We start from the raw sequence: 27,793 nt of genomic DNA on the forward strand, positions 1-27,793 counted from the left end.
CTCTCTGGAGAGCAGTTTGCCCAGGAAAAGGAAAAACCTGGAAAGCCCACATAACTCAGCAGTTCCACCCCTGGGAGTAAGTTCTAATGATTCAATGAGTGGAGGGCTGGTATCTCTCAATAAAGGCATTTATCACAGCCATTTTGTGAGTGAACATAGGAAACAAAATAACTGTCTACCAATAAATACCTAATGATACCGCTTCATAGAATGGAATGTTAGACATTAAAGTTACATTTATAATTTTTACACTATTACATCATTACATTACAACAATAAATTCAAAGGGAGAACACAAAATTGTACACACTGTTATGATGTCAATTAGGTGAACAATATGTATTGATAAAAGTGACTCAAAAGAAATTATAGAAGAATCACTAGGGGAGGGGATTCCTCTTTTACCTCTTCAGTATTATCCAATTTTCTAATATTATGGGCACAAATTGTATTTGGGGAAAAAATTCTCAGTACAGTAATACCCCCCCCCCCCCCCGGTCTTACTTACCGACATTTTGCATTCAGAAGTTTCATTTCCTGCCCCACCACCACCTCCAGGTGTGGTCTGGAAGCAGAAGATGGTCTTTCTGAGAATGGTGAGGTCAGTAGTAGCCTCACAACACCTAGGTCACTCACCTCACTTCATTTCATCGTGTGGGCATTTTATCATCTTGCATCATCGCAAGAAGAATGCGGGGGGGCGGTGTGCAGCATAATAAGATATTTTGAGAGAAAGACCACATTCACATAACTTTTATTATAATAGTTTGTTACAATTGTTCTATTTTATTACTGGTTATTGTTAATTTCTCACTGTGCCAGATTTATAAATTAAACTTCATCATAGGCATGTGTGTATAGGAAGAAATAGTATACACAGGGTTCAGTACTATCCGCGGTTTCAGGGATCTACTGGGGGTCTTGGGATGTATCCCCTGTGTAAAAGAGGAAACTACTGTATCTATAGGAAGAAAGTGAGAAAAATGGAAAGAACTAGCCACGGAATGGGAATCAGACAGGGTTGGGTCCCAGCTTGCCTGTCTTGCTCACCTCTGTCCCTGAGGAAGGCTCAGTCTTCCAGGAAATCTCAGCAGGATGGGGATGGGAACATGGCTGCCTCTTTCCCTGGGCTCTGGGCTCCTCCCGGGGAGGGCTGAGCAGCAGTGTCAAGGCAGGGGCTTGGTCACTGGTGAGCTCTGTGGAGCACGAGGGACTGCCTGGGCTTAGCCTCAGCTGCTCCTCCCCACTCCAGCATCTGCTGCTCATAGGCAGTTGCAGCTGGAAGTTTCTTAGAGCAGAGGCAGGGTGAGGAGGAAAGTCCATCTTTGGAAAATGCTTGGCAAAAGTCATGGCCACCACTTCTGTCCCCACCACAACCCAGTGCTCCCTACCTGCATCCTGCTTGCAGCCACTTGTCTGAGTCTCCTGATCCCAGACACAGTTCTCAACTCCACACTGTGCCCTGGGCCAGACCCTGGATGCCAGAGAAAGACCCCAGACACTCCCCTGCTGGATTTCCTTAACCTCTGAGACCCTCTTTCTTCTTCTCTCTGCTAAATCCCTATGGCAATGTTAGCCCCTGCTGGTGTTTCTCTCCCATCCTTCTTCCTAGCTGTGCAGGCTGACCGTGTATTTCAACTACAGACTCTTTGTGGAGAGCACCTGTCATCCTGATGTGAGGCACAGAAATCCCAATGGTACATCTTCCCCAGCAGTGAAAGGAGTTCTCGGGCAGCAGCTGTGAACTCTGCAGGGACCCTGTTAGTCCCAGAAGCAATTTAAAGTTTGGAATGTCAAATGTGCACGGGGTACAGGCCCTAAGCATACCTGGGGCCTCCAGGGACCACACACCCTGTCCCAATTAGAGGTAACGACTGGGACACGGTCAAGGGGAGATGGACAAGAGCATACAGCAGATGCTGGCTTCCTCCAGAGCTTTCCCTGGGGTCTCAGAGAAGCCAGTGCTCGATTCAGGGACGGCGTACTTTGTCCCTATGTCGAAGTCCTAGATATCCAGAATGGGGAAGCAGGATAAATGTCTAACAGCAGTAGCAGGATTGGCTGCGTTCGTTGAGCGGCTCCCTTGTGCCAGTCACTGTGACGAACGCCTCACAAACACTGGTTTTAAGACGTTCTCCACTTCCTCTCCAGCACGTGTCTTTTCTTGTCTTTTTGATCCTAGGCATTCTGACAGGTGTGAGGTGGTATCTCATGGTGGGTTTAATTTGCATTGCCCTGATGATGAGTGATGTTGAGCATCGTTTCATGTGTCCGTTAGCCATCTGTAGGCCATCTTTGGAGAAATGTCTATTCAGGTCCTCTGCCCACTTTTAATCCAATTATTTGTGGGTTTTTTTTTGATGTTGAGTTACATGTGTTCTTTATATATTTTGGATATTAACCGAATATGTTATCAAATATGTTGTTTGCAAATACTTTCTCCCATAACTTAAAAATTTTAAATTTAAAAAGTTAAACAGTTTAGCAAAGACCACATCTCTTGTAAAATCCAGAGCTGGTATTTCAGTCTCAATACATCTGATTCTCTTTATCATCATTGGATATCCTCCTCCTCCTCTTCCTCATGATTATCACCACATTAGTAGGCATTACTTGTACCTGAAACAAAATGTAAAAGGTATAGAAGAATGTATAATAAAAATTAAGTCTCTTTCTCGTCACCTAGTTATGTTCCTTTGAGACAACCAATATTAGCAATTTCTTGTATGCCTTTTTTTCCCCAGAAATATTCTATGGATATTGGTCAGTGAGAAAAGCAAGATATGAAGACAGTGACAAATTTTGCACAAATATACACTGTTTTAATATCATGATTTTCTCAGTTAATGTATATTGGAGCTATATATCTGGAAAATATATCATTTTTATACATGTTTTATCTTTCTTTCTTTCTTTCTTTCTTTCTTTCTTTCTTTTTCTTTCTTTCTTTTTAATGTTTATTTATTTTTGAGAGAGAGAGATAACATGAGTGGAGGAGGGACAGAGAGAGAGGGAAACAGAGAATCTGTCAGTGCAAAGCAGGGTTCAAACCCACAAACTGTGAGATCATGACCTAGCCAAAGTCAGACACTCAATCAACTGAACCACCCAGGCATCCCTGCCTCATTCTTTTAAATGGCTGTATGTATTCCAGTGTTAAGAATGTGTCATCATTTAATTAACCAATCTAATATTGATAGACTTTTAGATCTTCCAGTTTCCCCCCATCTTATGCTATTACAGTCAATGTTACAACAAATGTCTTTGCATATTCATAATTTAGCACATGTGGTAAAAACATATCTGTTTATGTACATTTGTAATATTGACAAGTTTACAAATTCCTATCATCAGCTTATGAGAATGTCTGTTTTCCACCCTCTGATAACATATTACTTTGCTCTCTCAAGAACTTCTTTTGGTCTTTGCTAATTTAAAGATGAGAAGTGATATCACATTGTACTATTTAATACTTTAGATATTTAAAACAATTTAAAATGTGAAATATAGCACACACATGTAAATGCATATGAAAGTATATAAAACACATATTTTTAATTGAAAGAATAAAAGAAAGCAATGATACCCTAATTTAAGGAGTAGGACACTGCCAGTACCTTGGAAGCTCCCTGGGTATTCTTTCCCTGTCCATCCTCTCCCTCTCCTCCCAGAGACACCACATTCCAATTTTAGTTATAATCATTTCCTTGTTTTTCATGAGTTTATCATCTGTGTATACATCCTTAAACAGTATAGTTTAGGCTTTCCTCTTTCTAAACTCCATATCAATTCAATTGCTTGTAGGTATTCTTTTTAACTTGCTACTTCTGTCAATATTATGTTTGTGAGGCTCATTCATATTTATGAGTGTAGCTAAATTCATTAATTTGTATTGCTAAATTCCATTATATGAATGTAGCACCACTTATTTATACATTCTACTTCAAAGGATAATTGGGTTGCCTCCTAGTTGAATGCTGCTATAAATATTTTGTATACTTCTCCTTGGTACACATACGTCCAATGTCCTGCCTACATCTGTCACCCATCCTTTCTCTAGTGATCTGTAATAGCCTCTCTGTTATACATCAAATGTCCAGACATGAAGGGGTTCATTTCTGGGATCTCTATTCTTTTCCAAATGGCTTACCTGTCTGTTCCTGTGTTGATGCCACACTGCCCTAATTAATATTGCTTTTTAGTATGCTTTGATATCTTGTAGGGTGAGTCCCTTTATCCCCACTCAATACTTCTTCAAATGTGTGATGACTGTTTTTAGTTCTTTGTTCTTCTATATAAATTATGGACCCAACTTCTTGAATTCTACAGTAATTGTTTTGGGAATGTATAAATTGGTTTTACATTTATTCTATAGATCAATTTGAGGGGAACTAATATCTCCATAATACTGAATTTTCCAACCCATTAAATGGAAATATTTCTCTGTTTTAATATTGTTCAAAACATGTTATAATTTATACTTTTATGCATGAAGGTCTTGGAGATCTTTTGTCAGATTTATTTATTTAAAAAAAAATTTTTTTTTTCCAACGTTTATTTATTTTTGGGACAGAGAGAGACAGAGCATGAACGGGGGAGGGGCAGAGAGAGAGGGAGACACAGAATCGGAAACAGGCTCCAGGCTCCGAGCCATCAGCCCAGAGCCTGACGCGGGGCTCGAACTCCCGGACCGCGAGATCCTGACCTGGCTAAAGTCGGACGCCCAACCGACTGCGCCACCCAGGCGCCCCTCTTTTGTCAGATTTAACCCTGTATGAGGATATTTATATTTTAACATAAACATATTAATTTTTATATTTAAATATATAAATACATATATACTTTTTAATTTTTTAAAATGTTTATTTATTTTTGAGAGAGAGAGAGAGAGAGAGACAGAACATGAGTGGGGGAGGGGCAGAAAGAGAGGGAGACACAGAATCCGAAACAGGCTCCAGGCTCTGAGCTGTCAGCACAGATCCCAAAACAGGGCTTGGACCCATGAACCACGAGATCATGACCTGAGCTGAAGTTGGATGCTTAACTGACCGAGCCACCTAGGCACCCCAATACATATATTTATATTTCTTTATGTCTTTAAAAATATTTCAAAATCTGTTGGTAGAATATAGAAATACAATATTTGTTTTTGTATATTGATTTAGTGTTGAGGAACCTTACTAAACTCTTTTAAATATTTATAAAATTCTTTTAATGGTTTTATTTATTTGCTAGAGAGAGACAGAGCCTGAGTGAGGGAGAGGCAGAGAGAGAGGGAGACACAGAATCTGAAGCAGGCTCCAGGCTCTGAGCTGTCAGCAGAGATCCCAGTGTGGGGCTCAAACTCGCAAACTGCGAGATCATGACCTGAGCTGAAGCCAGATGCTTAACTGACTGAGCCACCCAGGCGCCCCAACTCTTTTAAATATTTATAATATATCTTCAAGTTATTTTAGATTTTCTATATAGTAGGCAATAATAACACCAGTGAACAATGAAAGTTTTTTTCTTCCTTCAAAATTGTTAGACTTGTCTGTTGCCCTACTGCACTGGCTGGGACCTCCAATTCAATGCTGAAAGGTTTTTGTTTGTTTGTTTGTTTGTTTGTTTTGTTTTGTTTTTCACCATGAATGGGCATTGGTTTTTCAAATGCTTTTCCTGTTTCACTCATGTCAGTTTTTTTTTTTTAATTTAGCTTGTTAATACGCTAGATTGCATTGACTGATCTTTGCTTATTGAACCAGCCTGTCCTTCCCTGGTGGAGGAGATCCCCCTTGCTGCTAGAGAGGATGAATTTCAGCTCCCCACTAGGGCTCTGCTGATTGATTCCTTCCTGGCTGGCAGGGGCAAGGGTATATAGTTACTACTCCCATGTCCTCCACTGACACCATAAGAAGGGTGGCCTCATTACCATAGGCACAAGTTCTGACTCTCCTTTAGACCCTCTCTGATACCACCCAAGTGGGAAGGAAAAGGGGCACCTCATTACGCAGGGTTGGGGATGAAAGTCTAGGCTTCCCACATGCTCTCCACTGACACTGCAAAGTGGAGATTTTTTTTACAACTTAACGGAGATAAAAGTCCCATGTCTCTGGGGCGCCTGGGTGGCTTAGTTGGTTAAGCGTCCGACTTCGGCTCGGTCATGATCTTGCAGTTTGTGAGTTTGAGCCCCACGTCGGGCCTGTGCCGACAGCTCAGAGCTTGGAGCCTGCTTTGGATTCGGTGTCTGCCTCTCTCTCTGCCCCTCCTGTGCTCGTGCTCTCTCTCTGTCTCTCAAAAATAAATGTTAAAAAAAAAAGTCCCATGTCCTTGCTCAGTCTCCTCTGATGCCACATTCAATTTAGGATTTTGCATCTATGTTCATGGATAGTATAGGCCTGAAAGGAGTTTATTCCTTTTCTTTTATTTGAAAAAGAGCCTGGGATTTGACCAAGACTGGTTTGCGGTTTCTTGTATCTCAACTGAGAATGACCTACCATGTTATATAAATGTAGAATTGCAGGTGGAGAATGCAGTGGTCAGCAAGAGAGGGAGACCATATAAAGATGCTTTTCTCTGGGCTTTGTAATTGTTAAGACTTCCTAGGCTGCTAGATAGAAAACTTATTCCAACCGGCTTAATCCCAAAAAGAACTTTAATGTTCATACAACTGAGAAGTTCAAGGGTGGATTCAGTCTCAGGCATAGCTGGAATTAGGGACTCTACATGTCATTAGGATCCTGGGTCTCTCCATCTGTTTCTTATCTCTACTTGTTTTTTCCTGGCTTCATTTTAAACGCTGGTGGACAGATTTCCTCATGTGATAGGGAAGAGAGTTGTCAAGAGCCTAATTCACATTCTTCTGTTTAAGTCTCCAGGTGAGAACTGAGCCCTGGCCAACACCTACACTGCAGCCTTGTGGAGGACTTGGTTGAACTCCTGACTTACAAAACTGCAAGATTATAAATGTGTGTTGTTTTAAGCCACTAAGTTAGTGATGATTCTCCATGCAGCATAGAAAGCTAATACAAGACCCTTTCTCTGCATGCTCCAATTAGAAATTTCCTGAGGAATGGCTCTGGTTAGTTTGACTTAGGTTACATGACTTCCATTAGACCCGATTGCTGTGCCAAGAGCTGGTGTACTATGATTGGCAGCCTCGTTAGAATCACATAAGAGTGAGAGCGAGCAGTTCCCCCCAACACCCAAAATAATAGGTGCACAGTACAGGATATAGCTGACCTCTGTGATGGCATTCTTAGGGGGTTCAGGTGTGTCTTATGAGTGCTTATAGTGGACATTGCAAATTTGTAACCTTTAGCCAAATCTGGGTATGGATCAAATTTTGTTTGACCCCAATAATACTTATCTTGATACCATTAAAGAATTTTGAGGGACACTCAGTTCAACTCTGCAAACACCAGAGGTAAGCATGGAACCTGCAGCTGGGACAGCATCTCTGCAACCCCTCCCCCACTCCTACATTCCTTCCTGGCATTCTGTTGGAAGAAGCAGTCAGGTCCTGCTTCCACACCTGGTCCTTTCCTGCAGTCCAGCATCTGAAATGCTCTGATTTAAGCTATTTGGGTGATTACATTCTTGACCTGTTATCTGTGATTATCTGTGTTGCTTGATTTGATCATGTTTGTAATAACTTTCATTGGCTGCTGTAATCTCTTGAAGATTTAAGACATCATCCTAACCTGAGATAAATGGTCACTGGTTGTAATGAGGTGGAAATTAATCAGCACATAAGCAGAGCTCTGAAAACCTCCATTTGTCAGTGGTCTGTTCTAGACTCCTTGGTTATCTCCAAAAGCAAGGGCTGAATTGAGGCTGGTTTTCTTTGCTTCTGTAACCTTTAGGTCAGTGAGCCTTCACCTTTGTCTCCAAGCTCTGAGCTTGAACCTTCTTTCCCAACTAACAGCATGTGCTTGCTCTAAGGATGGGAAAGTGAATGGAGCATGGCTCATCCCAACCTGTTGGCAAGGGGGAGAAAGGCTTTGAATGAGAGCACTTGGAGGATAGTTAAATGTCCTAAAGCTTACATTCAGGGCACTTCCTTCCTCCAAAATGAAACTGTTTATTTCTTCTGTTCGTGTGTGATTATAAATACATGATATTCATATAGTTCTTTCATACTTCTTTATATATTTTCCCAAGGTATTTAAAAATTTTTGTGACTGCTGTGAATTATGTACAACCACTCTAGTGTACTTTCTTACTACTTCTAGTAGCTTTGACATTTGATTAAAATTTTTGTAGTTGAACAACGTCTGTGAATAGTTTTCTTTTTTTTTCCTTCTTCTTTTCATTATTTTTGTCCTTTATTTTTCTGGTCTCATCTAATTAGTTAGACTCTGCAGAATGATGTAGACATTGAAAGCAGGTGTTCTAATCCAAGTTGTAGACATGCTACAGGCCGATGTTCTGATATTTTCTTTCATGTCAGGGATGGTTTCCTCTATTCAAGTCTGCTACTTTTAAAAAGTCAGAAATAAATATTAAATGTTATCAAATGACTTCTCAACATTTGTCAATGAAATCACTTTTTCTGCTTGAATCTATTAATAAAACGGTTGCAATAGATCTAACATTCCTAATGTTAGAAACCCTGAAACTCCTTTAAAAACTGGGTAATGTGTATCATTTGTTTAATATACAATGATTTTAATCTACTCAGATTCAATAAATGACTTTTTTTCATTTGATCAACTTTTTTTGTTCATTCACAATCCTCTAATTCTTTCAAAAGTCTTCATCCTAATGCTTTTCTACTGGTCTTGTCTCTTAAAATTTCAACAAGCATATTAAGACTTGTATTTCAGTATCAATGCAGTGAATTATACTTATAAGATTCCCCTTCCTGATACATCCTTCATAAGATGAAACCTTAAATGGGTTGTACCTTTACTTCTCTTTCTTAATTTCTCAGCTTAATAAAGTCATCTAGAATTGTAACTGGAGTTATACCATTGCTTTGTTATCAGTGTTTCCCTCTGTGTGTTTTCTAATAATTCATATATTTGTCTTGGCAAATTTGGTATCAAGAGTTCATTAGACTTTATTATTCTTTAGCATTTGATCATTAGCGTCTTACATACCATATCTGTCACATTCGTTCAATTATTTATTTTAAACTATTTGTTGGGAGAACTTTATAAATAAAACTTCTTTTTCAGAAAGAGATTATAGGGGTACGTGCTTTCTGTGTGTGCACGTGCCAAAAATGTCTTTTCAAGTCTTACATTTGTGCAATGGTCAGGGTGCATAGAATTCAGGACTCACAGCCCATATCTGTCAGAACTCAGAAAACCTTCTTCCACTGGCATCTACATTTAGGGTAACGGAAAAGCAGGCCAATTGCAGCCAGATTCCTATCCCTTGTTAGAAAATATGCTTTTCTCCTGTGGAAAAGTCTATAGCATTATTTTAACATAGATGAGAATCAAAAATTATCCTTGTATCGACTGTGTATAGGTGTGTCTTTTGCTACAATTCTTACCTGGTGATTCATGAAACTTTTATGAATGAAATTTTATCTGTTCAGCAGAATGTTTTTTCTCCTCCTTAATTACTATTTGCTTTTTATCTGCTCTGTTTTCTCCTCAAGAATTACATAATGGATCCCCCCGGTCTATCTTTTATGTCTCTCATCTTTTCTTGAATAACTGAACCCCCCCCCTTTTTTTTCCCTCTGAAGACTAGGAGAAAAATTTAAGTTATTTTTAATGTAAAAATTCATTTTAAGCATTGTTTTATCTACTTTTAAATACTTTCTGCTGAATTTTATTTGATAAATAATGTGGATTTTTCCCCCTAGGCTCATGTTTTTATCTCCCAGTCACCTTTTCTTTTAGCTTCTCTTTGGCAAACTGCTTTTGTTTTATTGACTCCATAGCCTCCCGAGTTCCACTGAGACTTTTCTTCACTGTGCTTAACTATCTTTTTGCAATAACTCTTTGTCAGCAAAGGCTGTTTGTTTTATGGTTAGTTTATTTCCTCCCTATTGGATTAAAAGTTCATGTCAGCTAACAGAAGTTTTCTATTCCACTCATTCTTTTAGCTGGACTTCTAGATGGATGACTATTGGGAACTGGCTTGGAATTCCTCACCAATCATGCGGATGACTCTTAGATGTCTCCTAGTGAACATCACCTTCTTCTCCATCTGACTGCCATGTAGTGTCATGCTCATGCCACAATGGTCACTTGGCTGCATGGTTGGTCAAGCTAGGTCAGGAAATTAATAGAATTCATTTGATTCTCCTAAATACATCTCTGTTTCCAAATCACTCTGATGACCTATGGGAGGCCACTGCTATCCAGGGACAGAAGCCAGGGGTGAATAACATCTTCAAAAAGGGGAAAGAAAAAAGGCCAGAGCCTTTGACCCTGGTATCAGTTTTGCCACAACCTACTCACCCTCTAATTTGCTCCAAAAGCGTGAATGATTTTCTGGTAGGGACTATGATTAAGGATAAGAGGTTAATTATGGAGACAGGAAGAGAACAATTCAGGAAACAATTTGAGGAATTAATATGAAAATAAGGAGAAAGAAACAATGAGGATAAAGATAAAAATATTACTTTTGTTTAATATGGAATAAGATGTGTTGAAAGGTAACATGAATCAAGGACCCATCCAAATATGTTCCAAGAAAGAGGCCAAGAAGCAAATGAATTACAGATCTATTGATTAGAGCTTTTTTTTTTAATGTTTGTTTATTTATTTTGAGAGAGAGAGCCCACAAGCTGGGGAGGGGCAGAGAGAGAGGGAGAGAGAATCCCAAGCAGGCTCCACACCGTCAGTAAAGAGCCTGACACAGGGCTCAAACCCACAGACTGTGAGATCATGACTCGAATTGAAATGAAATCAGACAATCGACTAAGCCACCCAGGTACCCCTAGACTAGAGCTTTTTGTCAGTTAAAAATAAAACTGGGAAAGTTACTTTCCTGGACATCAATAAGTTCAGTAATGCATCACAGAGATAGATAACTATAAGGCTTGACCAATGGCATATACTTTTGTATAATTGCTTATAGAATGGGGTAGAAAAGTCCAATTAAATGCTTCCTATTCATATAAAGCCTTCTGTGTCATTAGTTTTGTCTATGTACCCTTGATGAAATTGGCCCTTTTTCTTATCCCCTGAGACACTTAGGTGAGAGAAATGATATAATAGAGATCTATCATGACCCTTCCACCATCACTGGATGAAGTGTTTCTGAAATACCAGGTTCCTCACAGCGGCCTTCACGTCCTTGTTCCTCAGGCTATAGATGATGGGGTTGAGCATGGGGGTCACCACCCCATAGAAGAGGGAGATGAGCTTATCTGAAAGGTCCTGCTTGTCTGCCCCCAGGGGGTCCTTGGATTTGGGCTTCCCATACATGAAAAGGATAGTCCCATAGAAGACGACCACGACTGTGAGGTGGGCAGAGCAGGTGGAGAAGGCCTTTTTCCTCCCCTCAGCTGAGGGGATCCTCAGGATAGTGGTGAGGATGAAGATGTAGGAGATAAAGATGAACAGAACTGGGACCCCCAGGAAGATCACATTGGCTACTGCCATACTGATCACATTGATGGAGATATCAGCACAGGCCAACTTCAGGACAGCCAAGATCTCACAGGTGAAGTGGTTAATGACGTTGTCACCACAGAAGGGCAACCGCATTGCTAAGGATGTTTGCACCATGGCAGTCGTGCTTCCAGCTGCCCAGGAGCTGGCAGCCATGGGCACGTAGACAGCCTTGCTCATGACCACAGGGTACCTAAGAGGGTTACAAATGGCCACATAGCGATCAAATGCCATCATGCCCAGAAGCACACACTCTGTGGCTCCCATGGCGAAGGAAAGAAACATTTGCACAGCACAGGCTGAGAAGGGTACAGTTTTCCTGGGGGTCAGGAAGCTGTCGAGAATGAGGGGGACTGAGGAGGTTGTGTAGCAGATGTCCAGGAAGGAGAGGTTCCCCAGGAAGAAGTACATGGGCGTGTGCAGGCGGGAGACAGACACAGTGACCAGGATGAGGACCCCATTGCCCAGCAGGATCACCAAGTACATCAGGAGGATGAGCACAAAGAACGTTTTCTCTAGCTTTGGGTGGGCTGAGAGTCCCAGGAGAATAAACCCCATCACAGGAGAAGTCCAATTGGATCTCTCCATGGTGTATCTTCCCTCAGAAAGCCAACTTCATGATTCTCTGATGCCTAAAGTGGCCAGAAAGCCAGTGAGGAAACTTGCCTTGCTGAGCAGCTGGAGAACAGCCTTGGCAATCTGGGTCTCTTTACATTGTTCTAATAAAATGCAGAGAAATTAGTCAAAATCTACTTTGTGATATTTGGCTACCCATGGAGGTGTTTGACATTTCACAAAATTGTATTTAATTTTCTGAATCACATTTAAGATTAACATCACATGTTTACTTCAGGCTATACCATGTGTGGCTGATCCATTTTAATCAATTTTGTGAGAAGTGCTATACTCCATTTGTATGAATTTTTATTCTTTTGGGACATAAGTCTGGTGGAAATAACAGATCTTCATTCTCAATTGCTGATCCAAGCAATTTTAGATACGAATTTCCTCCTCTTTTTTAGTTCTCTCTCACAGTCCACAGGCCCCTGGGATATTTATTCATGCATTCCTTCACTCACCTGCCAAACTCTTTGGAGCACTTACCAAAAGAATTGTACTTCACCAGTCACTCAATGTATGGGGATTATCAACTCCCTTTTCCTCTCTGGGCCTCTGTTTTCCTGATATGCTCTTTGGAATGGGATATATTTAGAGATATTCTATCCAGGGACAAAATGATCTCATGAATTCCTCATTCTTCACTTTCTGTCCCACCACTAAGATGTCCTTCTCTCTTTCCTTCAAGTTCTCCCCATGCCACTTAGTCACAAGGAATGAAGCCAGGAATTGGGCTGGGCTCACAAGAGTTTACGTATTCTTTTACAAATTCTCTCTTACCTTTTCTGTAAACAGGTCAATAAAGAACACCACTTTTCTGAGGTCTTGGAATAGTCCAGAGGCTGAACATAGCCAATCTGATCTGAAAGTAGCAGACAGAGGAGTTAGCACCTGAAATGGATGAGAGCTAAGTTTTCTGGTCTTCGTTCTGGGTTTGGGTAAAATCCACAAAGGACCATGTATTACGTACATGAAGCCAGTTAAATTCCACCCCGCTATTGGGATTATTCTAGTCCCTGAAGTGATTTAAAGTTTAGAAACTGAAGTGACAAAGTTTAGAAACTTTATACATCTGGGATTATGTCCCCAAGATCCAATTATTTTGAAGTCCCTCCAGAAATACTTTCTTCCCCCTCCTTTCCTTTATACCCATCCTGCTGAGCTATTGGAAAACATTAGAGAGGACAGGTCATCCTGGTCCTGCCAGAATTAACATAAACCCCAGTCAGTGAGACCTCTCAGTAGAACCCATGATAGGTCTAGGAGAGTGTGAAACTCACTACACAGGACAGATCCTTGTAGCTCAATACCACTGGCATTTCCAAATTCAGGATCTTGGGGTTGGAAAGAATCAAGTGACCTAGAAAGTTTTTCCTTGTCCGTGTCCCACCACATAGAGTCCGAACTCCTAGCACAGGTTAGGCCTCTACAGGGCATTGGGAGAGTCTGGTCCTAGCTCTTGCCATGAGAGTTTCATAGGTATAGCAGCTGTGTGCTTGAAAAAGTCCACTTGATTGCAGAAGTGATGTCCTGTTGTTTGAAGTCTTTCTTATGATCATGTGTTTTATCTTCTCCAGAGAAGAAATTTTTGTTGGGATCGGTAAGGGACAGTTGGCCAATGTCATGGGATGAGGGAGGGGGTATAGGGACTCTGTTTCTTATACATTTTTTTTTGCCTAATCCTCCTGTTTTAGTAGCACCCCTTCACCCCTGGACCTAGAGGATGTGGTGCAATGGCTGCTCAGTGCTGGAGATCTGGTTGCAGTGCAGTGCTCTCCTAGTTTCTGGCTCAGGATGTAGGTCTGTTAGATCTGCAGTGGAAATGACCACATCCACTTTCCAGCCTTCAGGATGTTATCACACTGCTGTCCCCCTTCTTCTTAATCTTGTGGATTTTGTCACTTTAAAAAAATGAAACAAAACCAAAAAAGTTAACTATAGTTTTTGTGGGTTGCAAGAGGGAGCAAAATTAGGTGCATGTGTTCAGTCCTCCTTTATGCCTCAGTCCTGATTCTGTGCGGTTTCCAGCATCCCCTGTTATTTTCTTATTTATGTTAGCCATTTATCTTGTCTGTTTCCATCTGCTAGAGTGCAATTTTCACAGAGGCAGGGATTTTTTTCTACACTGTTTACAAACGTATCTGAAGCATAAAAACTGAACCTGGCTTACATTAGGCATTCAATGAATAGCTGCTGAATAAACTAGTAAATGAATTTGTGACCTACCCTTAATTTCTCCTCTGCTCCATGTTAACCCTTCTTTTTATATTTTTATTTTTATCCCATCTTTTTCAATTTCTAATTTTGTAAACATTTAATAATGTATATAATATCTTGGTACAGGAGAACATTTATGTATTTTATAAATAAATAACAGTGTAAATTATAAGGAAGCATGATTTTAAAACCTAGAGCACCGCTGATCCCAGATACCTAGCTTCTGGCTATGGTTCCACCTTTTCAAATGTTTAACAAACCTGTCTTTTCTAAGTGGCTCTTACATATTGGAAACATCTATTTTTTTTTTTAAATTTTTTTAACGTTTATTTATTTTTGAGCCAGAGAGAGACAGAGCATGAACAGGGGAGGGGCAGAGAGAGAGGGAGACACAGAATCGGAAACAGGCTCCAGGCTCTGAGCTGTCAGCACAGAGCCCAACGCAGGGCTCGAGCTCACGGACCCTGAGATCATGACCTGACCCGAAGTCGGATGCTTAACCGACCAAGCCACCCAGGCGCCCCTAGAAACATCTATCTTGAGCAGAACCAGCTTGCAGAATTCAGAATTTCTGGCCCTATTCAGAGAGGATCTGCCATCTTACTTGTCTGAACTACATACCTTCCTTTGTTGCGCTCTTCCTGTTTCAGAAAGTCTGAGCTTTGAGATGCCTTGAGGGTCTTGTTTGGAGTCTCTCTCTCTCCCCAAGTTGGATTTCTCCTGCAACTCTTCCACAGACTGTCACCCCTCAGTACGACACATGTGAGCTTGGGTCTCTTGTGGAAAGCTCAGGAACAAGTGGAAGGGCTCACACCATTGCCTCAGCTATTATGATTGGCCCCAATACTGACAGCCACACAGGAATCGGGAAACATATCACAGGACAGCCTGACTCACTTCTGCTGTTTACAGGAGCTGTGTCCACATTAGCTCTTAACATTTTATTTTGTTGGTATAACTTTGTTGGTGGGTGGACTAGGGATACCTCACGCTCTGACACAGCCCATCCAAAAGATATTGCTGAGGCCTGTTGGTCTCATCATGAGAAAGAATTCAAGGACAAACAACACGGCAGATGAGCAGTAGAAACAAGAGGGTTTATTAAGATAAAAGTACACTCTTTAGTTGTGAGAGTGGGTGAGCTTAAAGGGGAACTATGCCCACTGGAGTTTGGATTTCTATCTTTAATTGACAGTTGTTAACGAAGGGATAGAATATTCATTACTTGAAGGTGGAGATTTTCTTGGAAGCAGGGTGGTCTCTTCCAGGAATGTGGGTTATATACCTTTTCTTCCTTACTTGGTCAGGGGTTTTCTGTCATGGCACCCTTAGGGAGGAGACTTTGTCAGCCATCTTGGGCCTGTCTGGTTTGATCTGGTTTCTTATGGCTTTGTTTTGCTGTGCTGCCAGGATAGGCCTTTGACTTTAGCCATGACTTCCTGTTTGGTGGCTTCCAGGCATCCTGTTAGAACCTAACTAATTGCTTTAGCATGCCTGCGTGGCTCAGTCGGTGAAGTATCCAACTTCAGCTCAGGTCATGATCTCATGGTTTTTGAGTTTCAGCCCTGGTTCTGGCTTTCTGTTGTCAGCATAGAACCGACCCACTTTGGATCCTCTGTCTCCCTCTCCCACTTACACACCCCTACTCTTGTGCGTGCTCCCTCTCTCTCAAAAATAAATAAAACATTTTAAAAAATAAATGCTTAAGAACCTAACTAACTGCTTCTAACAACTTTAAGCCCTCTCCATACTTTGGATATTAGCTCCATAGTCATTTTCTTTAAGAAATTCTTATTTCTTTCAGTGGGGAATGGTATTTATAAACTCAATCTGGGTGCCAAGGGTGCTTTTGAGTTTCTCATAGTTTCTAGGCCTTTCAATGGGAACAGAAAATATGTGTAAATATAAAATATTTATATGTATATAAAATTCATACTTATAATTTCTACAGAATTTTTGCTTAGCCTCATTGATTAAGATTGTCTTCTTATTCCTTCCCATATACATCACCTATGTAATGAATCCTCCAAAAAACCCTCAAAGGTTGGGGTTCAGAGAACTTCTGTGTTGGTAAACATGTGAAGATGGGAGAGAATGGGGAGGGAGTGGAGTCTCTGAACACTTTCTCGTATCTTTCCCTATGCATCTCTTCCATCTGGCTATTCTTGAATTATATCCTTTTATAACATATCAGAGGTCCAGTAAGTAAAATGTTTCTCTGAGTTCTGGGAGCTGGATCTAGCAAATTAAGAGGAAATTAAGAGGGAGAGGGGGAGGGGGAAGCAAGAGGGGCATTGGAGAGGGGAGAGAGAACCAAAGAGTAAAACAAACTAATCATAATGTGTAGTCTTACTTGGATTTTAGTTTAAGTACACACACTGAAATAATGACAGCATTTATAAGACATTTGGAGAAATATATAATCCTAGATAATTGATGATATCAAGGAATTAGGGTTGATTTATATTTTATAAGAGTATTAGTCATTTTTAGAGGTAAATACAGAAATACTTAAGGATGATATGCTATGGGTATCTGTGATTTGTTTCAAAATAATTCAAGAAAGGGAGAAATAATTCATGGGCATATAGATGAACAAGATTGGTCATGAATGGATCATTGTTGGATCTGGATATGAATACCTAAGGATTTGTTTTATTATCTTCTCTACTTTTCTCTAGATTTAAATTTTTCCATAAAATGAAAGAGAGAGGAATTCTCTAAGTCTTAGGTCATGTATTATATGATGCTCTTTGAGCATTTTATTTGTCATTTCTCTGCAGACCAGCTTTCTCTTTCTTGCAAGACACATGGCCACGTTAGTCCTATGTTATGTGGTCTCTCAGCTCAAGAGCCCTATGCCAACTAACAAGGGTCTCTATATTCACATTCATATTCCTTGGAGAGAAAATATGATTAGCTTTGTTTTGGTCAAGAATGCAATCATCTGTGCCCAGGAGAAGGGGCATGGCTGTCCTCTCATCATATGCTAAGGAAGAAACATGTCTGCCTCTGGCAGAGCTTTCTAGTTAGTATGCCATAGGCTCCAGATATGCCAAGCTGAGTCCCCCTGGGGTCACTAAGCAGGACATGTTGTGACCTAAGTCCCCAGGTTAATTTCCTTCATCATGAGTAGACCCATCCACTTATCCCACGGTGCCATACAAATTAATTATTTTCTATGTGGTTCATGGCAAATAAAATGGGAATGGGAAACACTGAACTAAGGAGGTGGGCAGGACAGCGGTGGTAAGCCAATTTCAGAGAGGTTAACTACAATATAAAACAAACTTCAGGGGCGCCTGGGTGGCTCAGTCAGTTAGGCGGCCGACTTTGGCTCAGGTCATGATCTCGCGGTCCGTGAGTTCTAGCCCCGCGTCGGGCTCTGTGCTGACAGCTCAGAGTCTGGAGCCTGCTTCATATTCTGTGTCTCCCTCTCTCTGACCCTCCCCTGTTCATTCTCTGTCTCTCTCTGTCTCAAAAATAAATAAACGTTAAAGAAATTAAAAAAAAATGAAACAAACTTCAAAGTAAGTTGATAAATAGAGGAATTGGAAACTAACTAAGATCTGGTTCTAAAGCTTCTGATGCTAACACAACTGATGCAGTTTGAAGGGGTTCAGAGCTGATGGCCAAGAGAGAATTCTTGAGATGTCTTCGGTGCAAAAAATGTGGTTTTATTAAAGCATGGGGAGGACCCATGGGCAGAAAGAGCTGCACTGGGGTTGCAATGGGTGACTGATTATATACCTTCAAGTTTTGGGGGGGGGGGTGGTGGTTAGGAATAGTGTAAGTCTCTAAGGAATTTGGAAGCAAAGTTTCCAGGACCTTGAGGGGCTAGCTGTTGTTAGGATAAGGTCGTTTACTACTCTCTAGTAAAACCTTAGTCATGAGACCCTTTAGATGTGTATCAGTGGCCCATATGTTTGGAGAATGATTGCTAACATATATCTTAGGGGGAGTAGAGATAAAGGAAGTTTCCAAAGGAATTTTCATAAGCTAAAGAAGACTCACAGGATCCTGAGGGGTTGAGCTAATATTGCCTTTTGTTCCTCAGCAAAGTGTCAACATGGAGGCAACTGAGCTCCTTGAGGAAGGTCACTCTGTTTCAAGGACTTGTCAATGGGCTATAAGCTGTAGGAAAATTTAATTTTATCCACATTTCTCTCTGCCTTTGTTTCCCACATCACAACTATTCTACATGAGTTTTGTAATGATTGCCAGCGGGGTGGGGGGAGGTGGTTGGTCCATAGATTCTGAAGAGAGAATATATGTATTACATAAGCAATGGAGTTTGCATGATGACATGGTTTGGGTTTGCCAGGAAACAGACTCTGGTATGGAGATTGAGGTGCATAATGTTTATTAGGGAGTGCTCTTGGGATCAACACTGGTGGAAGGGAGGATAGAAAGCCAGATTGGGCAGAGGGAGGAGTTGGCCTGTGATGTAGTCTCAACAAAGGCCTCAGTCAACCCTGTGGGGAACTCTGGCAGTAGGGCCACCTTTCAGAGTTATCCTGAGTTGGGGGGGGGGTGTGGTAAGACATTTATATCTCTTCATCAGTCAATCATTGGATATGGGCTGCCCTGAGGAAGGGGGCATGACCTTATGTGAGTCCACTCTTCAGCTAAGAGCAGTCTTTAGCTAATTCCTGAAGAAGACTGCCAGCTGAAAGCTCTCTGATGGCAGCACTTTGGGCAGCTGAAGGAATCCTGTAGAGTCCTATGGAAAAATCTGGGTAGAAACTAGTTACAGTTCTCTTAGTCAAAACTAGTGATATTGAAAAGGAATTTTGCTCTACAAGTATGTTTCATTTTTAGGTCAATTCTTGACTTACAAAGGTTGGAGTTGATCCCAAGTTGATGTCATCCTCTCTGTAGTGAGCTAAGATGGACACAGATAGGCTCTGTGCTCAATGAAGAAAGGCAAACTCACACCAGAATGAGACAAATAATACCAGGTTTGAAATGGTGAGACAGGAGCAGCCTGAGAGGCTAAGGACTCACATAGGCAGTGACCAGTGTCCACGTTTCTGACCAGTGTGTCCAGGAGAGCACTGTGGGGCCAAAGAGGGTGGCTGGCCACATCCCGGACAGGAGAAGCCCAGGACACCCAAGGAAGGCAAGCAGGGAGAATTTGTTTTCATCAGAAAATTTTGATTCTCAGAAAAAAAAAAAAAAGAGACATCCAGTTACCTCAAGGAAAAAGAGACATTCAAAGTTCACTTCCTTTTAGTAGCTTTGCTCCTTTTTGTGTCTCTAGTGACTGAGATCATCACACATTACACCTCTGGACCCCTTCTTAGGTGCATGGTAAACTGGCTCTGCCTTTCAGTTTTATCATTCCACTTCTCCTCAGTCAGCCACCTTGCTCCATCTTCTGCTGGTCACATGATGCTCCTGCTCTGCTCTCCCCCATAGGTCCATCTTCTAACTCTCTGGACTGTAGGGCCAGACTGTGTACTTAAATACATAAGACTTACTGACAGCAGGAAAATTAAGCTTAAAACCAGATACCAGCTATTAGTACTCCTGGGCTAAGAACTTCCACATGCATTTGCAGGATCCAGCTTACTTGCTGTCAGTGGAAATACCCTACACGGAATCTACATGATCCCAACTCATCTGAGCCTCAGGGGAAAGAAAGAGCCAACTTCATTCTCATCTCCAGTCTCAATCCTGCCACTAAGAAAAACAAAATTGAAAGAGTGCCATTTTATCTCTAATGTTGATAATTTTTATACTATTCTGCCATGGAGTTTTGCCCCACACTGTCTTCCTTGCCTCCTTTCCAGAGAAGGATTTTGGATATTTATGTAACTCAAAGGTACACTAAGCTGTTTTTCCCAAAACAAATGGGCAAACTTCTCACAAGGGTGAATTCACACGTGCCCAAAAGGGAATCAGCAAAATCATTTGTGTTTTCAGCAGCACCCACTTCCGACCCTTCAAGTCCCACCCCATCAGGTTTTAGGTTTTATTGTTTTTAGAACTTGGGTCCAGTAATAGCCAAAGTTCTCCATTGCATATGGAATTCTGTTTTCTGGTAATCATTCTTCACATTTATCTTCCTTGGAGGACACATTTTTCTGAGATGCATGGGTGCAGGCAGCCAAGAGCACAGAACTACAGGGACATTTGTCCTCCAGACCTCACTGGGTGAAGCATTTCTGACTCACCAAGTTTCTCACAGCAGCCTTCACGTCCTTGTTCCTCAGGCTGTAGATGATGGGGTTGAGCATCGGGGTCACCACCCCATAGAAGAGGGAGATGAGCTTGTCTGAAAGGTCCTGCTTGTCTGCCCCCAGGGGGTCCTTGGATTTGGGCTTCCCATACATGAAAAGGATAGTCCCATAGAAGACGACCACGACTGTGAGGTGGGCAGAGCAGGTGGAGAAGGCCTTTTTCCTCCCCTCAGCTGAAGGGATCCTCAAGATAGTGGTGAGGATGAAGACGTAGGAAACAAAGATGAACAGAACTGGGACCCCCAGGAAGATCACATTTGTCACTCCCATACTGATCACATTGATGGAGATGTCAGCACAGGCCAACTTCAGGACAGCCAGGATCTCACAGGTAAAGTGGTTGATGATGTTGTTCCCACAGAAGGGAAGTCTCATTGCAAGGGACGTTTGAACCATGGAGGCAGCACTTCCAGCTGCCCAGGAGCTGGCAGCCATGGGCATATAGGTCTCCTTGCTCATGACCACAGGGTACCTAAGGGGGTTACAAATGGCCACATAACGATCAAATGCCATCATGCCCAGAAGCACACACTCTGTGGCTCCCATGGCGAAGGAAAGAAACATTTGCACAGCACAGGCTGAGAAGGGTACAGTTTTCCTGGGGGTCAGGAAGCTGTCGAGAATGAGGGGGACTGAGGAGGTTGTATAGCAGATGTCCAGGAAGGAGAGGTTCCCCAGGAAGAAGTACATGGGCGTGTGCAGGCGGGAGACAGACACAGTGACCAGGATGAGGACCCCATTGCCCAGCAGGATCACCAAGTACATCAGGAGGATGAGCACAAAGAACGTTTTCTCTAGCTTTGGGTGGGCCGAGAGTCCCAGGAGAATAAACTCCGCCACAGAGGCAGTCTGGTTGACACTTTCCATGGTATGTCTCCTCCTTCAACAGAGGAAAACACCCAGGTATCCAAACTCAATGTTCTTTGCCCTGCATAGGCCGAGGGCATATGATCTCAAGTTCCAGTTAGGCTGAGTGATTGGATAATAGTCTTGAAAGCCCACAGTCTCTATTTATTTCCAAGAAAAAGAAGCAACAAAATCAGAAATTACTTTGGGACCATAGAACATCAAGTTTACAATGTTTAAAATGGTGATTCTAATAATTTAATGAATTTGACCAGAGATAAGACACATAACACATTCAGTTTTTTTTGGTTCTATGTCCATATGGCAGTTCATCTCATTAAACTTTGATAAGAAAAGTAACATTAAGTTTGCTTCATGCTCTCCAACTTTGTGGTTACTAGTGAAATGATTAGTTGTGAATCCACAACTAATTTCCTCTCCAGGTCATTCTCACAGAAAACATACTCTTGTTCCCAAGATCTCCTTTCTCATGGGCAACACCGGCTCCAGGGCTTTCCATCCATCCATCTGTGTCTGAACATCCTTCCACCTACTTTTTGAGCCCCAGTAAGTGGGTATGACAGTTCCTAGGAGGAACAGGGGTGCTTCATAACCCAGGCTTAAGTGAGCCCACAACTTAACAGGAAAGGGAAGCAAAAGATTCAGAAGAGACTAGAGTATCCATAAGGGCACTCAGGGTATTGATGGAAATAGGGTCATGGAAAGCTCTTTGGTAATATAAAATCCAGCTGGACTTTTAAGGACAAAAAGAGATGGAAAGACAAGTGTGTGTGTTGGGTGGGAGGGAGTCTCAAAGTAACTTTGTGCTCTGGAAATGTTAATACATCCCAAATAGTTTGAATCTGATGTTCCACGAAGCTACAGGACTGGCTCTAAAGATGCAGAGTGAAATCACAGTTTATGGAAATCTAGTTCTCTTAGATAAGTAGAGCAGTGCTTTTTTTCTTATCATTCTACTGGGTCACCTTTCCTCTAGGTGAGCATCCATACAGGAATCAGTGGGCATTAGTAGTCCTTGAGCCTTTTGACTTATCTGCTAGATATGTCACTCAGACTAATATTCTGTCACTGATTCTGTTCCCCAAGTAATCTAGTCCAACCCTCTCTCCCATTCGAGATCATTTTCTATGCCCCACAGATGCATGGCTTTTTAGTTTCAGCTTGATATCTTCTAAGAATGAAGAGCTCATTACATTCCTAAATGGTGTACTCCATTATTTGCAGAGCTCTAGAGTATTAGAAAATTTTTCTTCACACTGAACCAAGAAGACAGCTTCCTAAGAGTTCCTTATTCATACGGTGGTACTCAGCTTCCTTCTGGAATTGCAGTGAATTTGTGGAAAGTCATCAGGTCTGTAAGCCAGAGATTTGGGCTATATTCTTAACCTTCTAACTTGTTGTTTAGACTTCAGTACTTCCTTCCCTCTCTTACATCCTTAGGTTACCCTATTCTGTGTTGGGATTAAAAGAGATCAATGGTGTTCAAACTTTTTAGTAAAGATAATTTCTTTTTTTAAGGGAAGAGAACTTTTGCTTTCTTAAATTCAGAGCCCTAAAATATAAAGCAGAACTGCTTTTGTTGAAGTGGGGAAGGAGGGCTCAGGAAGTCTGGGCTGCTGAGCCAGTGAGGCTCCTTCAAGGCCAGGCTACAATGATGCACAGCTCCAGATCCCATTTACATTGCAGGCAATATAAATGGTGCCCTCTGGAGCCTAACTCTGGGACAACTCCAGCCATTTCCATGGCTACTATGTGAATAATGCTCCATGGAGATACAGAAGAGGCTCTGAAACCATGGAACCATCTCATTTCCAGGGGTGTCTCTAAAATTAGATGATCACATTAAATGAGACTGAAAAGTTTCAGAGGCTTCCTGCCATCTAGGTTTTTCTAATCCAGGAAGAAGATATTTGTGTGGCCCTCAGTCTTTGCAATACCACTGAAACTACTTCATGTCTTCCCTTTTCAAGTCCCAACCTTTTTGAAAAATCAAGTGAGAAGCTGGAAATGTTACTGTGCTAACGAAAGGTTGAGTATTACTCTGATAAGAACTCTCACTTACCTTTATCAGGAGCCTACTGAAAAAGGGTCCCTACAGCTTGGGAATAGTGCATGGGCCAGAAATAGCAACACTATTTTGAAAGGCTCAGGCTGAGATGTCCACCTCTGATTTGAAGAAGGGATGAAAACCATTCATCCCATCTGTCTTGATTCTGTGCTTTAGGCACAATCTCCAAAGGAACAACCAGTACATGCAGAAGGCGATTTGAAATCAGTGCTGTAATTGGGACTATTGTGTTCCCTGAAGTGATTAAAAGTTTGGAAATGGAATCATACAAAGTCAGAAAATTTTTTATACTTCTGGGAAAATGTCCCCAGGATCTAATTATGCTGAAAGCACTCTAGGAAAACTTCTTTTTCTCTTCCCTTTGTTCCTGCTAGAACTTTCCATTCTTAGGCCACTGAAGAATATCAAGGGAAGCATTTCCATGTCCTACTTGAATGTCTACAAACTTCAAAGTGCTTAAAATTCTTGAAAAGAGCAGCTGGAGAGGTATGAATTATTTATAAACAGCCTATGTTTGTGGCATTAAGGAACCAGCAGCTGCAGGCGTAATGCTTCTGTATCAAGTGCTCAAGGGCATGGCTTTGGACACTTGGGGGGAACTTCCACCTAGAACCCTAAGAAGACTTCAGGAAAGAGGAGATTTCTGGCCAGGCCTTGAACAATGAGGGAGAATTTACATATGAAGAGATAGGAAAGGGGTGGTGGGAAAGGGAAAACCATCTTGGGGACAGAGCGTGGCACAGGTCTTGGGCTTGAGTATTTCTTCCATAGCTTCAAAAAGTCATTTGTTTGGAAAGCATCATGGAACAAGAGATATGGAACAAAGTCCAGGGAAGTTGTGCCTGGGTGGTTCAGTTAGTTAAGCATCCAATTCTTGATTTTGGCTCAAGTCACAATCTCACAGTTCATGAGTTTTAGCCCTGTGTAGGGCTCTGTGCTGACAGCCCAGAGCCTGCTTGGGATTCTCTCTCCCTCTCTCTCTGCCCCTCCCCCAACTTCTCTCTCTCTCTCTCTCTCTCTCTCTCTCTCTCTCTCTCTCTCAAAATAAATAAATAAACTTAAAAAAAAGAAAAAGAACAAAGTCCAGGGAAAACATTCTATGTCTTCTATGTGGGTAGAGTCTGGCTGCAGCCTCTAAGATGGCCCTCATTGATTCTTGCCTACTGATATTCATGGCATTGTGTAATTCCCTTCCCTTAGTGACTTGATTCTAACCAAAAGACTACACTGTCTTTCTGGGTTTAATGAAGCAAAATGTCAAATTGGAGAGGCCTGTGTGGCAAGGAACTGAGGGCAGGAACTGAGGCAAGGAACTGTGTGGCAGACAGTGTAGAACTGAGATCCTCAGACCAACTACCTTCAAGTTACATGGCCAACAATCATGTAGGTGAGCTTGTAAATAAAACTCTTCCCTCTCCCCAATGAAACCACCAGAAGAGATCCCAGCCATTGTCAACATCTTCATTATAGTTTTGTGAAAGACCCTGAAACGAAAGACCCAGCTAATCAGTGCTCAGATTCTTGACTTACAAAAACTATGAAACAATACATGTGTGTTCCTCTAAACTAGTAAGTTTTGTAGTAATTTGTTTTGCAACAGTAAATAAATAACAATAAATAAATAAATGGATTCATGGAGTGAGCTGTGAGGAAGAAGCGAGGGAAAGGAAGAGGTGACACATCTAGAAGAGGTGACACATCCCAGTGAAAGGGAACCTTCTGTTTTCCCAAAAGGCTATCTCATTGTCTCATTGCCAGAGGACATTAGTGATCAGAAGGATTTTCCTCATTCTGGACCAAAGCTTGCCTATCACCCTCCTTCTCACTTAGCTCTTGGGGGTTACACAGGACATGGTTGCTTCCTCTTGTGTATCATCCTTTCAGAAGTAAGAAGACAATAAATCATTGTAGACATGTTCAGTAGCACTGAATACATGAGCCTGAAGTAAGCACAGCATTCCTTCCACAGTGATTTTACAAGTAGCATACAGTAACTAAACAGTAACTAAATAAATATATGGTGAAACCATGACTCAAAGCCATCCTGCAAACCAGTCCCTATCATCAGATCACATGGCGCAAGGAACCTCGGGCCCTCAAATGACCTTGTGACAGGGGCTTTTCACTATGATTTAGAACAAAGTAACAGTAACAAATGCAATAACAAGCCACCAATAGAATACACCTTCCTGTTGTGTTGAAGCTTCTAGGAAATTCTTTACACAAATTTGTGCCTTGCCAATAGCAGTTGTGATAACAAATTCATACATTTACGCAGACTGATAGAAAGCTATTCACTTTTGGGGAGTAAATTTTACTTACAGTGAGATATATACACCTTGAGTGTATGATCCAGTGAGTTTTGACAGATGTGCACACTATGTAGCCCAAATCCAATCAAATTAGGGAATATTTCCACCACTGTAATGAGTTTTCTTATGCCCCTTCCCAGTCAGTCCCCAATACCACCATGCCCAGAGCAATTTCCATTGTTTTAATACTTTTCACCTTTTTAGAAACATCATATTAATAGAATAATGCAGTAACTATTCTTTGCCTAAGTCTTTATTCAGAATGTTTTTAAGATTTATCCATGTTGTTAAATGATTTAGTGGTTTGTCCTTTTTTTTTTTTTTTTTTTTTTTATTGCTGAGTAGTACTCCATTATATGGATATCCCAGTTTGTTTACCCATTCTCCTTGCTGATGAACATCTGGGCTGTTTTCCAGTTTTGGCTGTTATGAATGAAATCATTATTAACATTCTCATACAAGTCTTTTTGTAGACATGTGTTTCAACTTCTCTTGACTAAATACCTGAGAATGGGATTGCTGGGTCATAGCATAGGTATATACACTTAGTTTTATAAGAAACAGATCTTTTGCCAAAGTACACCATTTTACACTCCTATCAGTAATGTACAAGAGTTCTCACTGCATCACATTCTCATCAGTGTTCGGTGTTGTCAATCTTTAAAATTTTAGCCAACCTCTCAGTTAAGTGTCTGGCTTTGGCTCAGGTCATAATCTTGCGGTTCATGGGTTTGAGCCCTGTGTCAGTCTCTGAGCTGTCAGCACAGCACAGCACAGCTTGTTAATAAATGTACATTAAAAAATTAAAAATTTTAGCCAAACTGATTGATGCGTAGTGGTCTCATTGTGATTTTTCTTTGCATTTTCCTGATAAGTAATGATATCGAGCACTTGATCACTTGCCCATTGGTCCTTCATATAGCTTTGTCAATTATCTGTTCAAGTATTTTGCTCATTATATACTTTGTTGTTGTGTTTAAAAATAATGGTTTGTAGGAGTCCTTATGTATGTTATTTTTTTATTATTTTTTAATGTTTATTTATTTTTGAGAGAGAGAGAGAGACAGAATGTGAGCAGGGGAGGGACAGAGAGAGATGAAGACACAGAATCCGAAGCAGACTCCAGGCTCCGAGCTGTCAGCACAGAACCCAATGTGGGGCTCAAACTCACAGACTGTGAGATCATGACCTGAGCCAAAGTCAGATGTTTAACCTACTAGGCCACCCAGGTGCTCCCCTTATATATTTTAGATACGAGTCTTTGTCAGATGTGTGTATTGTGAATATTCTCTCAGTGTGTGTGGCTTCCATATTCATTTTCTTAATAGTGTCTTCTGCTGAGCACATGTTTCAAATTTTGATGAATTCTATAATTTTTCTTTTTTGATTACTCTTTTCCATATCTTATCAAAGAAAATTTTGCTTACCCCCAGTCACAAAGATATTTTTCAATGTTTTATATAAAAAGGTTTATAGTTTTAGCTTTTATGTTTAGGTCTATATTCCACAGTGAATTAATTTTTTATTTTTGTGTCTAGTTCTATCAATTACTGAGAAACAGATATGAAAATCTCCCATTCTGACTATGGACCTATCTATCCCTTTAATTATGTCTGTATTTTGTTTTATATTATTTTGAGGTTTTGTTACTAGGTGAAATACATTTGTGATTTTTATGTTTTCCTGATTTATACCTTGTCATGATGAAATGTCTCTTTTTATGGTAATATACTTTATTCAAGTCTACCTTACCTGATACTTATATACCCTCCAGCTAACTGTTTGATATATTTTTCCATCCTTTTCTTTTCAACCTAGATGTGTCTGTATATTTTAAAATGCTTCTTTTAGACAGAATTAAGTTGTCTTTCTTTTTTACCCAGTCTGATAATCTCTGTATTTTAA

At 41.0% G+C, this 27,793-nt stretch overlaps 2 protein-coding genes across 2 annotated transcripts; both read right to left on the reverse strand.

Moving 5' to 3' along the window:
* Positions 1–11,189: 11,189 nt before the first annotated feature.
* Positions 11,190–12,149, reverse strand: LOC101095775 (olfactory receptor 13C7-like). The gene has a single exon (XM_011288555.1). The coding sequence runs from the start codon at positions 12,147–12,149 to the stop codon at positions 11,190–11,192; it is 960 nt and encodes a 319-aa protein (XP_011286857.1).
* Positions 12,150–20,548: 8,399 nt separating this feature from the next.
* On the reverse strand, positions 20,549–21,508 carry LOC101096016 (olfactory receptor 13C7). The gene has a single exon (XM_003995617.1). It carries the CDS (start codon positions 21,506–21,508, stop codon positions 20,549–20,551), a length of 960 nt encoding a protein of 319 aa, XP_003995666.1.
* Between the last annotated feature and the right edge of the window lie 6,285 nt (positions 21,509–27,793).

Source organism: Felis catus, chromosome D4 (genome assembly GCF_018350175.1).
Source record: "Felis catus isolate Fca126 chromosome D4, F.catus_Fca126_mat1.0, whole genome shotgun sequence".
Taxonomy (NCBI): Eukaryota; Metazoa; Chordata; class Mammalia; order Carnivora; family Felidae; genus Felis; species Felis catus.